The 15,695-nt window shown below is 45.3% G+C and overlaps 1 protein-coding gene across 7 annotated transcripts in view; it reads left to right on the top strand.

The window, feature by feature from the left end:
- RYR2 (ryanodine receptor 2) overlaps nt 1-1,934 on the top strand; it is a 732,481-nt gene extending 730,547 nt beyond the window's left edge. For all 7 annotated transcript variants that reach the window (XM_082425485.1, XM_082425482.1, XM_082425483.1 and 4 more), the window contains one exon: nt 455-1,934. In XM_082425485.1, the coding sequence (XP_082281611.1) occupies nt 455-550 (96 nt within the window). In that variant the 3' untranslated portion in view covers nt 551-1,934. The remainder of the gene's footprint in view (nt 1-454) is intronic.
- Nucleotides 1,935-15,695: the final 13,761 nt, after the last annotated feature.

Below are 15,695 nucleotides of genomic sequence, written 5' to 3'. Positions count from 1 at the left end.
AAATCAACTATACTTCAATTTAAAATATTAAAATAAATAAATAATTGTATATTAAATGTTTAAGGTTCTGCCCGAGCTATTTGAAATTCTCCCTCCACAAATATTCACCTCCCATTGTTAATAGTTTGAATTTGAATGGTACAATTAAACAAAAATAATAGTTTTAAGGAACCCTCAAAATCATATATCACAAATAGGTTTTTTATCATTATTATATTACAGTCAGGATGAAGATTGATTATTTATTGGTAGAAATAAATAAGACCTGGTATAGTTAGGAACTATCTAAATGAATTTGGGATTATAACTATGTGAAATACACCATTATACATATGTGATATATATATATGTATATAAAATAACAAATTTGAGTTTCTTTCTATCTTATATTTTGTGGTAACACAGAGATCCTAGGGAAAGACATGTTCTTAACACATTGCCTTTACTTTTACAGGAATCTTATGTTTGGAAGATGTATCAAGAAAGGTGCTGGGAATTTTTCCCGGCTGGGGATTGTTTCCGGAAACAGTACGAAGACCAGCTAAATTAATCTCAGTCCCAAATCACCTCCGAAAACAAACACACACACACACACACACACACACACACACACACACGCTCTCTCTGTCTTTGTCTCTGTTCTTCTGTTTCTAGACTCTGTCTCTCTCTCTCTGTTCCCTTGGAAACATCTGCTGATTTTCTGAATTGCCAGCGTTACATGCTTTCTCGGAGCAGTGAAGCTGTGTTTCTGAAGATTTGACTGTGCTTTTTCCCCCACCTAGTGTATTTTCTTTGAGAATAATGACTGAAGAGTAATCTAAATTCATACAAGGACAAAACAGTAACTTTGGAAAGAAAACCATTCTGGAGACTCTCAATCATTACACACACAGATTTCCTTCTGAGACGCCTGGAAATCAGCTTGCACTGTGGGACCTTCACAGAGAAGCGTGGCAGCCACACTCATCTGGCCTCTTTATTTCACCATCCAGAAAGGAACTCTCTAATGGTCACAGAGCACTGTCGCACTTACCAGATTGCCGTGGACACCAGTTACGAAGGGAAATAGTGCCTTACTATATGTGGGTTGAGCTATGCAGAAGATATGTGCATGAAGAAACATCTTTATTTTCTTTATGTCGACTTTTTTTCTTAGTTAGATTGATTTTTGTGAGGGTTTTTTTTTTTTTCTTTCATGCTTTTCTTTGGTGGGGGAGGGTAAGAAAAGCAGTTTGCGTGCACCTTTTAAAGAAGACGGGTGGCCTGTCTCAGGATGCGAGGAGGTTCTTCTCATTCATCCAGATGCCCATTTCCCCTCCCCCTGTGCTCCTGCTCTTATTTTGCTAATGCTCTGATGCAATATTGCAACTTTATGAAATCTTTGTATGAAAACAAAAAGACTGCAAAAAATACACTTTCAAAAGAAATAATTCATTGCATGTTTATTATGCAAGTTTAAACGAACCAAGAAAACCTTCAGAAGCAAGTTGATCCACGTGAAAGAACTTTCATGATAATTATATTCATAGTAATAAAGTGTCGTGGGCTTAATTGTATATTTGGAGCCAGTGTCATCCACCAACAATGTGATACATTATGAACTTGACAGTAGTTTTGGGTTTTTCTCTTTCTTTCGGCCACCTGTGATCAGTTGTGGATTAAGGACTTCTTGTCAGGCCATTTTTTTAATATCAAAGCTGAAGCAATATCCATTCAGGGATTTCATCAGTTGCATCAAAAAAAACACGGATAATAATATATCAATCACTCCATTTTGAGTCCTTTTAAATGTAATGCGAATCTTTCTTTACAAATAAAAAAGAGATTCAGAATGGAAGCGAGGTCATTTTGCAAATATTGGAGCTCTTTTATTACAAGGTCTGCTTGTTAATTTTAGAATTGTAAAACTGCTCTGATTAAACTATTTAACTTTCTCACCCTCTTTCTCCATTTCACTTATAACTGGGATGCATCAAAAAGCCTTGAAAGCCTTGAGCTTTTAAGTTGTGTGTGTCTCGGGCAATCCAAACACTGCCTTAAGGCCTGTCATACGTCCCTGTGGCTAAGCAAGTTTTCTGCTTTTATGATTACGGAACCTCAGAGCCATGGAGCATTTTGAATCACCTAGCTCCACCCCTGTCATTTCCTTGTCTTGGGGTCATCCAGATTTCTTGGAAGCCACCAATAACAGAAAAATCACTGTCTCCCAAATCATTTTAATTTTTTTTTTTTTTTTTTTTTTTTTTAAAGATTAGTTTTTTTTTTTTTTTTTTTTGTTTGTTTTTTTTTTAATACTTTATTTATTTATTTTATTTATTTATTTATGACTGTGTTGGGTCTCTTAGTTTTCGTGTGAGGGCTTTCTCTAGTTGCGGCAAGCGGGGGCCACTCTTCATCGCGGTGCGGGGGCCGCTCTTCATCGCGGTGCGCGGGCCTCTCGCTATCGCGGCCCCTCCCGTTGCGGGGCAAAGGCTCCAGACGCGCAGGCTCAGCAGTTGTGGCTCACGGGCCCAGTTGCTCCGCGGCATGTGGGATCCTCCCAGACCAGGGCTCGAACCCGTGTCCCCTGCATTAGCAGGCAGACCCTCAACCACTGCGCCACCAGGGAAGCCCTCATTTTAATTTTTAATCAGCTTTCATTTTAGGAAGCTCTTCCTTATTCAGGGCAAATTCATTTCCATGCAACAGTAGGGATTCATTTTCTGTCTTAATCTGGAAGAGGACTGGCACACCAGTAAGTGATATATGAAACGTTCCAATGCTAATTGAACATCTACTGTGTACCAAGGGCGGTGCTGGGTATCTACTGTCATTTTTCAGCCCATTGGCACAACATCACAGCTGTGTACCACTTAGATTTTGCATTTGTCTTGAAAAACTTTGCCCTTCTTCCTTTCTAGGTTAAATGGACATAAGACAGGTTCACAGGAGAAAAACAATTTTTTATGTACGTGAGCCCCACAAAGACATGGGAGGTTCCCAACGGTGAGGCAACTGAGGCTTACGTGCCATCCTGAGCTCAGGAGAAGAGAGTGGGGTCTGGACCTTCAAAGGGGAGGAAGACAATTCCACAGGACGGTGGCAAGAGCAAATATTTGGTAAACAAGTTTTTGCCGTGCCAGGTAGAACAAACAGGCCCTGCCTGGCTCCCCCCAGCTTCCCGCACCAGCCCATGCTCTCTATAGTTACCCCTGGTGATGGTTCTCTTCCTGGACCAGGTCTTCTATCTGAATTCTTTTAGACACTTAAGGAGGAGGTAAAAAGCTCTTCCTGAGTCTTCTGAGGCTTGACTGACTTCAGCTCAAAGTGATCCACATGCCAAAGTGGCACATTCTGGGGAGGCTCATACTAAACCTCTCAGTAACATTTTTATTTGGGTGAAGGAGTCAATTTGTGCTGTGGGAATCCTCAATCCAGCTCAAGGAGGTGACCTCATGTTCTGAGGAGTCTGGATAAAATAAATGAGGTCAGCTCCACAAAACATCCAAGACCACGTTCCCCTTTGCCACAAAACACTTCAGAGGAAGCACGCAGTGCAGAGGAATAAATGTTCTTCTGGGACATGAAGTCTGACAGATTCAGGCCTTCTGTTCATAATGCCAAAGTCAGAGTTGACATGAAACAACAGTACAGGTGAGAGGTGAGCAAACAAATTCCTAGTTGTCCCCTGGATTCTGCAGATTCTTGTAGACTCTCCTGATTGATTGCTCCTGGCTTTAGAGCCCTGGTCGGTGACAGACAAGTACTCAGGGAGAAGCAGAGAAAGGCTGAATTCAAGAAAGGAAGCTTCCTTCCACTTGGGGACTTTGGCCATCAGTGTTGGAAGAAGACTAAAGGAGCAGAGCTGGTCACTTTAGAAACTGTCATTGGTGCTGTCAGTGGCCGACAGAGGAGGAGGGTACCTGTTTGTTTCCGTCTCAAGGCCTCAAAGGGGAAGGGGCAGATTTTCTGCGTTGGCATTATTATTAAATATCCCAGGAAATGTTGCACGAATTGCAAACACACTGGGACTCTCTCCTTCTCTGATTAAGCTCAGGACTGCCTAACTCAAACTCAAGAAATGTAATCCCCTCAGAAATTTTCAAGTATTCAAACAATCACAAAGAGTATCATAATATCATATCTTCATGTCTCTGCTTCCACTCTCACAGCCATTTTTCTCCCTTTCTTATTTCATCTATTCCTACCCCACTTTTTTTCTTTGGAAACATCTCTTGATCCTACTCCATAAGATAAACAGCTAAAGCAGGCAGTTAGCTAGATAGGAGCAGAGCAAGGGGGGCAATGGCCAAGTGGCAGGAACCACACACCTAACAGCAGGGGTCCTTGGGTAGACAAAGAAAAGTAGGAACTTCCAGACTGACAGGAAACCACACATTTTGGGGTGACGAGTGTCCTGAAGGCAGACAAAGAAAGGTGGGAAAAGGCGGGAATCTCTGGTGTCCATTGTAACCTTTTGGTCACTATGCCCTCATTACAATAAAATTAGCCTTGCATATAAGAAGTTCTCATCATGCACCGATGCCACGATACTTCCAACCAAGGCTAAATAAGGACAAAAATCCTTCCTCCCTTCAGGAAGGTGGGGCTGATGAAAATCAGGGAAAACAACCCCCAAACCTCTCCCTCCCAAATGAATATTCCACCTCTTCATTTCTACATCCACATAACAAGTTTCCCAAAGAAACTCAGGGCAGCTACTCACCCGAGCCCGGCTGCTCTCCCCTAGGGAGCGTACAGTCGCTTAAATAAACCCTTGCTTTACTTTCCTGACCTCCCGCCTTGTCCCTGAATTCCTTCTGCGACGAGACAAGAAATCAGCCGCCAGTATCATCTTTGGCGCGGCAGCCAGGGGAGTTCGGTAAGCCTCAGCCGCTCGCCTCCCTTGCGCTTGAGAGGCGCTGCCTCGCTTCCTGCCATTCATTTCTCCCGCCTCCATTCCCTCCCTCTCTCTCTCTCTCCCTCTCTTATTGTCTGTCCCATTTTCGGACCTGTTGTTGCAAAGATGTGGGCACGAGTCGAGCATCTAAAAGCCACTAGGGCACTCGCCACTGGAAGACTCTCGTCGGGACGACTGGGTAGTGGAGTGGACGAGAAAGACGACAGGTCTGTCTGCTCACCTCAAGGCAGTTTCCGGGCAACGTTTTTAGGCACACAGTTAACAGCATAACACCACCCACTCCCTGCAGCTACCTTTATAGGCTCATTATTGGTCCACCTATGCCTGACTATCCTTGTCTCTCTCTGTGTCCTATCTTTTACTTTCCATTCTTATTTCATGCCTTACTCTGCTGGAAATGGGGAAAGAGAATCTGCCAGGCATTTTTCAACCTTACCGTTAGGTCTTATACCTCTCATTACTCGCAAGGCATGTCAGGAAAAGCTTCCAAGCATTCTCACAGGCAGCTAGGGACCCAAACCATAGGAGCTTTGCCCTCTGGGTTTGCCTTATCCACCAGCTTAATTAGCTGTCACCGGGTTCAATTGTGTGGAAGTATAAAATGCAGCCTTACCCAGACTGTAAGGGAGTTCACACCGTGCCCATGGCTGTTACGGTCCCTTCGGGAGCTCCCTTGTGCCGGGTGGTCTGTGTACATAACCCCTGGTGTTGGGCAGGGGGACAGCCCTGCCCCGTGCGGTTGGAACCAGCGGCGGTGGGACTGCATCTGGGCTGCCAGCCTTCTCCACTCGCCTCTGCACGGCGCCCTGCATTCGGCCAGCCCCCTCCACGGTCCGCCACACAAGCGGGATCCATCCCCTCCCGCAGCTCACACTGTAGGCGCGGGGCAGTTCATGCTGGGGGCGGGACGCGCGCATGGCCACGCCCCAGGGACACATGACCCCCGTTTGCCATGCTTGCCTCCCCTGGGTTGCGTGATTGGGAGTGTTCTTGCAGGGCTGTCGGGCCCTCCATCCCACTAAGTTCAGACACAGTGCCTCCACCTTGGGACACCATATCCACCCCCCCCCCCCGCCTGGTGGCGCTGCCCGCTGCATGGAGCATTTGCGGGGGGTGGGGCAGGGTAGCACCAAGGCCCGGGGGTGCTGCCCACAAAAGGGAAGGGAAAAGAAAGGCTTTTTCACAAACCACCTCCCGTAATGGTCAGTGCCTGTTTCCAGAAATATACCACCCTCTTAGGAAAAAAACGCTGTAACCGAAATAGGTCCTAGAACTATGAGGATGTCTGTTCTAGAAGTACATACCCCAGAACACAGAGATTAATCGCTGGCCACAGAATCTGCAGAGAAGCCTGCAGGACGGTCACTCATCCTGGGCACCGCAGACACCAGGATAGGACACAGGCGCCAGGATGCTGGGGCCGGCAGGACCGCCGTATGGGGCAGTAGCTAGCCCCCACTGCGGCGAGTGTCGAAGGGACGAGGTGGACAGGGACACCTGGAACTCGTCCTGCCTCAGGGAATCCGCACGCGACCTCCTAACGCTCACGCTCCTCTCTGTCACGGGAGCACCATCTCCCTGAAGGAAGGGTAGGAAACACCCCTTCCATCCCCAGGGACTGACCCCTCAGGTGCACTCTGAGTCCCTAGGACAAGTTTCCTCTAGACTGTTTAAAGTGAAAAAAACTTGCTTTCTTTTGTAACACAGCCTGGCCCCAATATACACTTGAGGACGATGAGGCCTGACCAGAAAATAGAAGCCTCAACTATAATATGTACCATCCTGCAGTTAGACATCTAAATGAACAGAAGTTCCTTATGTTCAGGCTTTTATGGAACTAAGAGAGAACCTGGAGCTACGCAAGTCCTATGTTAGGGAACCTTGCTGGCTGGGACCCATTCAGGCTATGCAAAAGCCCTCTCTAGTGGCATCTGTGGAGGAACACAAGCCCCAGACAGAAGGCCCAAGCCCCACACTCTTTCACCACCTTCAGCTCCTCCCCTGCCCTATAAGCCTCTTCACCCTTCCAGACCAGCAGCGCAGGCAGAGCTTCCCAGCCCCCTTCAGGAAGTAGTAAGTGGGCCTCAGGGAATTACCGGAGTCCACACCCCTTTTTCTTTGTCCAACCCAGTGCTGCACTCGCTTAGGCTGATTCTCGGAGGACCCCAGCTGGCTCACTGAAGAATTCCAGGGGCTAACTCTATCCTTTGACCTTACCTGGAAGGACCTAAATATTGTTCTTTCCCACTGCTGCACCACTGAGGAAAGACCCATATTTGGGCACAGGCTCAAACATATGCTGCTGGATTACATGTCACCCAACCTCACCCATGCCCTGTGGACATGACAGCAGTGCCTCTAATGGATCCCAGTTGGGACTATTGGCCAGGCCAGCCTGGTATCACTAGAAGGGATCACATGATCCTCTGCCTTGCTGAAGGGATGAAACAATGCATAATTAACCCTGTTAACTATGATATGGTTAAAGAGATCACCCAAGGCCAAGATGAAAATCCAATCCTACTTCAAGCCCGACTGGTATCACTAGATACTCTCAGAAAGTATACGAATGTAGACCCAGACACTTTTGAGGGACACATTGTATTTGCAACCCACTTCGTTAGCCAATCAGCCCCTGACACCCATAGGAAGCTCCAAAAGTTTGCCATGGGGCCCCAAACGCCTCTCAACCTTTTTATTGATATGGCCTTCAGGGTCTTTAGCAACTGAGACCAGGCTGAGGAGGAAAGGAAGGAACAGTGTGACTTAAGAAAGGAACGACTGCAGGCTAGGCTTTTGGCAGCCATCACAACAAGACCTAACCCAGCACCTGGTCACCCCAAAAGTACTCCCAGAAGACCCCCGCCAGGAAAGGGAACCTTTATTAGCTGTGGGAGCTCCAAACACTAGAGGAAGGAATGCCCAGGAAACAGGTCCCAGCTACACCCAGGATGCCATGCCCACACTGTAAGACGGTGCACCACTGGAGGAGGGAATGCCCCCAGCTCCGAAGCAAGTGAGGTAAGTCCCCCAAGCTAGTCATGGCCGTGTTTGATTGATAGGACCCAGGACCTCCCAGGGCTCCTGAGAAGACAGTCATCATCACAGAGGAAGAACTGCGGGAGACCACTGACGTGGCAGGTAAACTTGTCCAGTTTCTAGTGGACACGGGAGCCACTTACTTTGTCCTGACTTCTCACACTGGGCCCCTTGCCCCCGAAACCTGCTCTATTATTGGAGTAGAAGGAAGACCAAAGCGAAAACATTTCACCACCCCTCTACCTTGCACCTGGGGAAAGATACTTATAACTCACAAGTTTCTTGTCATGCCTGAATGCCCTAGCCCATTACTTGGAAGGGACTTCCTCTCAGCCTTGGGGGTGACTCTTACTCTCCCTGAAAACCAAAAGCAAGGAATGTTTTTGGCTGGACTATGTATTATCCAAGACATGGACAGTCCAGCCCAAAATATTCCCCCAGAGAAACTCATAGATCTACAGGTCTGGGATCAGGGAATCCCAGGGAAGGCAAAGTTTGTCACTCCTATAAAAATCACCTTAAAAGAAACTAACAACTTCCTTTCCAGGCAGCAACACCCCATAAAACCAGAGACTCCAACCCCTAATCTCAAAATTTATCAAATATAGGCTTTTCGTGCCATGTCAGTCTCCCTGTAAAACTCTAATCCGACCTGTCCTCGAACCTAGTAGGGAATATAGAATGGTCCAAGATTTCTGAATCTTACGTGAAGCTGTAATTCCTCTTCATCCAGTTGTTCCCAACCTATACACAATCCTTACTCGGTCCCAAAGGATACACCTGGTTTACAGTCCTTGATCTTAACATGCCTTCTTCTGTATACCTGTTCGCCCTGATTCTCAGTACATTTTTGCTTTTGAATGGACTGACCCAGACACTCATGAGACCCAGTAATATACCTGGACTGTCCTTCCTCAGGGATTCCAGGACAGCCCACACCTGTTTGGCAAGGCCTTGGAGCTAAGGAAACTAAAGTTAGATATGAGGGCATTATTACAATATGCAGATGACTCCTTATCTGCAGCCCTTCAAAGGAAGCTTCAGACCAAAACACTGTACAGATCCTCAGTTTCCTGGGCTCCAGGGGGTATAAAGTATCCCCCCAGAAAGCCCAAATTTCCTCCCAGAGGGTCACCTACCTGGGACATGTTCTAAGGCAAGAGAAGCGCACGCTTACGACCCAGCATAAGGAAGCAATCCTCCATTTACAATGACCACATACAAAGAAACGGCTCAGAACCTTCTTAGGAAGGGCTGGGTTTTACAGGATTTGGATCCCCAGGGTTGGTCTCATGGCAAAACCATTGTATGAGGCCTTGAAGGCACTGGACACAGAACCTCTATACTGGACAGGGAATTTACAAAGAGCATTTGATTAGATAAAGACAGCCCTGACTAGTGCCCGAGCCCTATAGGGATCCCAGATCTTAACAAGCCCTTTACTCTATTTACCTCAGAGAAAAGGAATAGCCCTGGGAGTTCTCACCCAAAAAGTAGGGCCAGTTCCACGGCTAGTGGTATATCTCTCCAAGCAATTGGACCCAGTGGCCTCAGGATGGCCAGGCTGTCTGAGAGCCATAGCAGCCACAGCCCTGCTAGTTGAAGAGGCCACAAAACTCACCATGGATCAACCCCTGGAAGTATCAACCCCACGGCAGGTACAGGGAGTATTAGAAATTAAAGGACAACAATGGCTGACTGGAAGCCGCCTCACAAAATATCAGGCCATCCTTCTTGCCTCTCCTGAAGTGACCCTTAAGGTATGTCAGGCCTTAAATCCAGCTACCCGAATGCCAAGAGAAAGCCCAGGGGAGTTGTCTCATTCTTGTACTGAGACCATCAAACAGGTGTATTCCAGCAGACCTGACCTTAGGGACCAGCCTCTCGAGGACCCTGATGCTGACTGGTTTACTGATGGAAGTAGCTACATACATGATGGCATCCAGATAGCAGGGTATGCCATAGTAGATTTACATGAGCTCATAGAGGCTGATGCCCTGCCACCCCAAACCTTGGCACCAGAAGCCAAGCTTATAGCCCTAGCTCGAGCTCTAAGGCTAGGAAAAGACAAGAGGATCAATATCTATAGGAATTCTAAGTATGCATTTTTGGTGTTACATGCACATGCTGCCTTCTTGAAACACAGGGGACTCCTGACTGCATGGGGCTCCCCAATCCAGCACTGCCAGGAGATCTTGGAACTCCTAGAGGCAGCACAAGACCCTAAGGAAATGGCACTTATCCACTCTAAGAGACACCAGAGGGGAAATTCACACTAGTAAAAGCAAATAACCTGGCTGACAAGACAGCAAAGAGTGCAGCTCTTAAAACCTCTTCAACTCAGGTTACCTTACTCCCTCCATGTACCAACCCCCAGCCTGCTTTTGCCACCCCAGTATATAAATAAGGAAATAAAGTAGGCTAGAACTAGGGGATATCAAAAGGGCCCCAATGGATGGTGGATTAAGGAACATACAATAATGCTGCCCAGAGCATTACAATGGAAAATTTTAAAGGCACTCCATGATTCCTCTCATCTGGGGAGGGATGCTTTGACTAGCCTGGTGGAAAAAGCTTTTTCTGGCATAGGCCTTTCTCAGACTATCTTAGAAATCACAAAGGCCTGTAACATATGCTACCGTAACAGCCCAGAGAGAAAAGAGGCCCCCACCCCTCCTCCAGCTCATCCAAAGAAGAGGAACTTATCTGGGAGAAGACTATACCCAGATGCCATCCTCCCAGGGAGATAAATACCTACTAATTTTTATTGATACTTTCACTGGGCAGCAGGATGCCTTTCCAACAAGGACCGAGAGAGCTTAGGAAAGTAACAAAGGCATTATGAAAGAAAATAATTCCTTGGTCCAGACTTCAACAGTCTTTACAAAGTGATAATGGCCCCTCTTTTGTGGCTAAGGTTACACAACAAATCTCTACTGCCCTAGGCATTTGCTACCACCTCCATGCTGGCTGGAGGCCTCAATCATCAGGGAAAATAGAAAGGGCAATCAACTTTAAAAAAGAATCCTGCCTATGTTTTCCTCTAGGAGTTTTATAATATCTGGTCTTAAATTTAGGTCTTTAATCCATTTTGAGTTTATTTTTGTGTGTGGTATTAGAGAATGTTCTAATTTCATTCTTTTCATGTAGCTGTCCAGTTTTGCCAGCACCATTTATTGAAGATACTTCTTTTCTCCATTGTATATTCTTGTCTCCTTTGTCATAGATTAATTGACCATAGGTGTGTGGGTTTATTTCTGGGCTTTCTATCCTGTTCCATTGATCTATATGTCTGTTTTTTGTGCCAGTACCATACTGTTTTGATTACTGTAGTTCTGTAGTATAGTCTGAAATCAGGGAGCCTGATTCCTCCAGGTCCGTTTCTCTTTCTCAAGATTGCTTTGGCTATACAGGGTCTTTGTGTTTCCATACAAATTAAAAAATTTTTTGTTCTAGTTCTGTGAAAAAAGCCATTGGTAATTTGATAGGAATTGCACTGAACCTGTAGATTGCCTTGGGTAGTTTAGTCATTTTGACGATATTGATTCTTCCAATCCAAGAACACAGTATATCTTTCCAACTTTTTCTGTCATCTTCAATTTCTTTCCAAAAATAAACAAATGGAACCTAATTGAACTTATAAAAGCTTTTGCACAGTGAAAGAAACCATACACAAAACTAAAAGACAACCTACACAATGGAAGAAAATATTTGAAAATGATGTGACCTACAAGGGTTTAATTTCCAAAATACACAAACAGCTCATTCAGCTCAATATCGAAACAAAGCAAACAATTTAAAGACCCAAATAGACATTTCTCCAAAGAAGATATACAAATGGCCAAAAGACACATGAAAAGATGCTCAACATCACTAATTATTAGAGAAATTAAAATCAAAACTACAGTGAGGTATCACCTCACACCAGTCAGAACAGTCATCATTAAAAAGGCTACAAATAATAAATTCTGGAGAGGATGTACAGAAAAAGGAAACCTCCTATACTCTTGGTGGGAATGCAAGTTGGTACAGCCACTATGAAGAACAGTATGGACGTTCCGTAAAAAACCAAAATATAGCTATCAGATGATCCTGCAATCCCACTCCTGGGCATATATCTGGAGAAAACCCTAATTCCAAAAGATACATGCACCCCAATGTTCACTGAACCATGACTGACAATAGCCAAGACATGGAAGCAACCTAAATGTCTATCAACAGATGAATGGATAAGGAAGATGTGGTACAAATATTCAATGGAATATTATTCAGCCATCAAAAGAATGAAATAATACCATTTGCAGCAACATGGATGGACCTAGATTACCATAATAACTGAAGTAAGCCAGAGAGAAAAAGACAAATATGATATGTCACTTATATGTGGAATCTTAAAAAAATTATACAAATGAACTTTTATACAAAACAGAAATAGACCCACACACATAGAAAACACACTTATGGTTACCAAAGGGGAAAGCGGGGGCGGTGGGTGAGGAGGGATAAATAGTAGTTTGGGACTAACAAAAAAACACTACTATATATAAAATAGACAACAACAAATACCTACTATATAGTACAGAGAACTCTACTCAATATTTTGTAATAACCTATAAGGGAAAAGAATCTGAAAAAAATACATATATATGTATGTATAACTGAGTCACTTTGCTGTACACCTGAAACTAACACAATATTGTAAATCAACTATATTTCAATAAAAAAGAAAAAGAAAAAAGAATCCTGGCTAAGCTTTGTCAAGAGACATGAGAACCTTGGACAAAGCTTTTACCCATAGCCCTCCTGAGAACCAGGGTCACACCTAAAACAGGGCTAAGGCTCAGCCCCTTTGAAATGACTTATGATAGGCCCCTTTTATCCTCTGATATTTTGGTAGACACCAAAACCAGTGAATTCATTAGGTACCTAATTAATCTGCAGAAAATCCAAATGACGATTTCAGAATATGGAAATCAGGTTTTGCCAGCCCCCAGCCAGGAAACAGGCTCCATGCAGGTTCAGCCAGGAGATTCTGTCTTCCTAAAAACATGGAGAGAAGGGTCCCCCTCTCATCAATTACTGCTCGAGTGGAAAGGGCCTTACTATGTCCTTCTCAGCACTCCTACTGCAGTAAAACTACAGGGGTCACTAGTTGGGTGCACCTTCCTAGAATTAAACCTATCCCCTCCCCCTGAGTCTTCACAGGACATGGAGGACCTTGGACAGCCCAAAGAGTCCAGGTGGATGCGAGAGCCTCTTCAGGACCTGAAGCTCTTACTCAGGAAGGACAAAGAAACGTCACAGATCCAAGGCTGATTGCTCAGAGCCACTATTTTCTTTTTTGCCTTCTGATACCCCAGTCTACCCACAAAATAACCAAAATACCCTGGAGGATTTGCATACTTGCCCTCCTTGCTCTCCTCCTCGCTCTCGGAATCTTTTATGAGTATTGCTTTAGCTCTGCACCTATACCCGAGAGGGAACCCCTCTGTCCAGGCTGGGTTTGATAAGACCTGCCCAAAACCCAAAGGCCTGCAGTCTTTTTTTCTCCTTCTGAAAGATGCTAGGGACCCTACCCCCGCTCTTACTTGTTCTCCTCTTACCTATCCAATCTCTTTGGTCCCAAGACTTAACATGGAAAGATAACAGAATAGTCAATAACTCCTGGGTTATTGCTAAAGGGTAAAATCTCAATCTCTCTTGGGTTTGCCATCCCCAACCCACCACCCCAGGAGACATTAGTTCCAGCCTCAAGGCCTACGCAGTCAGCAGCCATACTGTATTCTCAGCTTTTAACCAATCTTCTTTTAATTACCCTAGGCAAGATTTTTCCTTAATCGTTACATGGGAAAGGCCACCTCCGCTCTGTTACCGCATCGCACCTCCCTATTCAAGGGCTATAAATATCACCAAAACCTCCCTAATCTGCAATCAAACCTTAGGATGCACCCCTTGTCACAGCAATACTCACAGGGGACACACAGACCCCTCTTCAGCCCTAAGCCTCTAACACAAGCCTAAGCCTGTCGCTACATAACTTTAAGCCTATAAATTGGAGCGATATAGTGTGCCAGCCTCTTTACATTTCATCTGCACCCCTAACAAAACACATGTATGTATGACAGCTCACTAACTAATGCCAACAGAACTGCTTGTGCTAGCTATTATATCAGACACTCCCTTACCATGACTATCCCTGAATACAGACCTCACCCTGGACACTCCAAACCAGGGACCAAATCCAAAAATGCTGATGGGACCTCTCCAAAACTGTCTCCCGCCTCCCAGAACTTTTCTCCAGCTGCATAAGCAAACCAATGACGCTGCTTTACCAGCACCGCCTGGATTATTATGCCTTTGTGGGACCTCACAATAACCAAAGCCACTGCTCTCTCACATCTAGACGCCACACTTCATTATGGGGACTGCACCTTGGGAACTATGGCTCCAGCCCAAATAACCATCCTCAGTGTGACCCATGTGAGACAAAAAAGGGCCTTTGGTTTGGTGCTAGCAGGAAATATGGGGACCCGAGGTGAAGCTGCCCTTTGGGGAAAGTTTACCTACAATGAGGCAACCCTGAGGTATCTAGCCTCCTCCCTGGACAGCACACTAAAGAGAACTGGAGACTCTCTCACACTCTTACAAAAATCCCTAGATTCCCTGGCAGAGGTGGCCTTCAACAACCATCGAGCCCTAGACTATCTCCTAGCAAGCCAAGGAGGGGTTTGTGCTGTCATAAATAAAACATGCTGCATATATATTAATGTCACAGGAGAAGTAAAAGTAAATGTTCAAGAAATCTATGAACAGGCTTCCTGGATCCACAGGTATAATCAAGGGAAGCAAGAATGGACTGAGACCCTAAAGGGATGGTTTCCAGGATATATGTGGCTTCTCCCATTTCTAGGCCCATCTATATTTCTCATCTTTCTCCTTGGTCCTTGTATTTTTAACCACCTAGCTAAATGTCTATCCTCTAGGATACAACAACTCCAACTTCAAATGATGCTATGCCAGGGATTTCAACCCATCCCACCTGAAGATAGGGACCATCAACACCCACTGGGCAAGGCTGCTGCCTCCTTCTACTCCCCACTCTCCATCTCTGCCACTCTAAACAACCCAAGACCCCTATCTCTGACAGAGAAGCAAGGAGATCTAGACCCACAGGTAGGGACAGCACCCAGGCTCAGCTTGAAGCAGTTACAAAAGACAGACCATCGACCCGTGCCCCTTAAAAGACTTTAAGGGTCCAGACTCCTTGAGGGGGGAATGTTAGAGCAGGCAGTTAGCTAGATATGAGCAGAGAAAGGGGGGCACAGGCCAGATGGCAGGAAACCACACATCTTGTAAACAACAGGGGTCCTTGAGAAGGCAAAGAAAAGCAGTGACTTCCAGACTGACAGGAAAGCACACATTGTGGGGTGATAAGTGTGAGGTGAGGATCTCTGACACCCAAATGTAACCTTTTGCTCATATGGCCTCATTACAATAAAATTAGCCTTGCAGATAGGAAGTTCCTTTTCTTAAGTGCCTGGCGGGAAAGCACATGTGGCCGCAGCTCCTTGCTCGGGATGAGAAAATTATGGCTCAGAAAGGCACAACTTGTCTGAATTAACACAGCTAGGCGGACAGATTGGCTTGGACTTGGTTTTTGTCGTCAAAGTCAGTGCTCCTTAAGTGTATATAGAATTTTAAGTCATATGGTAATAATTGATTATAAAAGCTGACATGATATCCTCAAGATGGCAGA

This window comes from Balaenoptera physalus (genome assembly GCF_965194825.1).
Source record: "Balaenoptera physalus genome assembly, chromosome: 14".
Lineage (NCBI taxonomy): Eukaryota > Metazoa > Chordata > Mammalia > Artiodactyla > Balaenopteridae > Balaenoptera > Balaenoptera physalus.
This window is presented reverse-complemented; position numbering and strand designations above follow the sequence as displayed.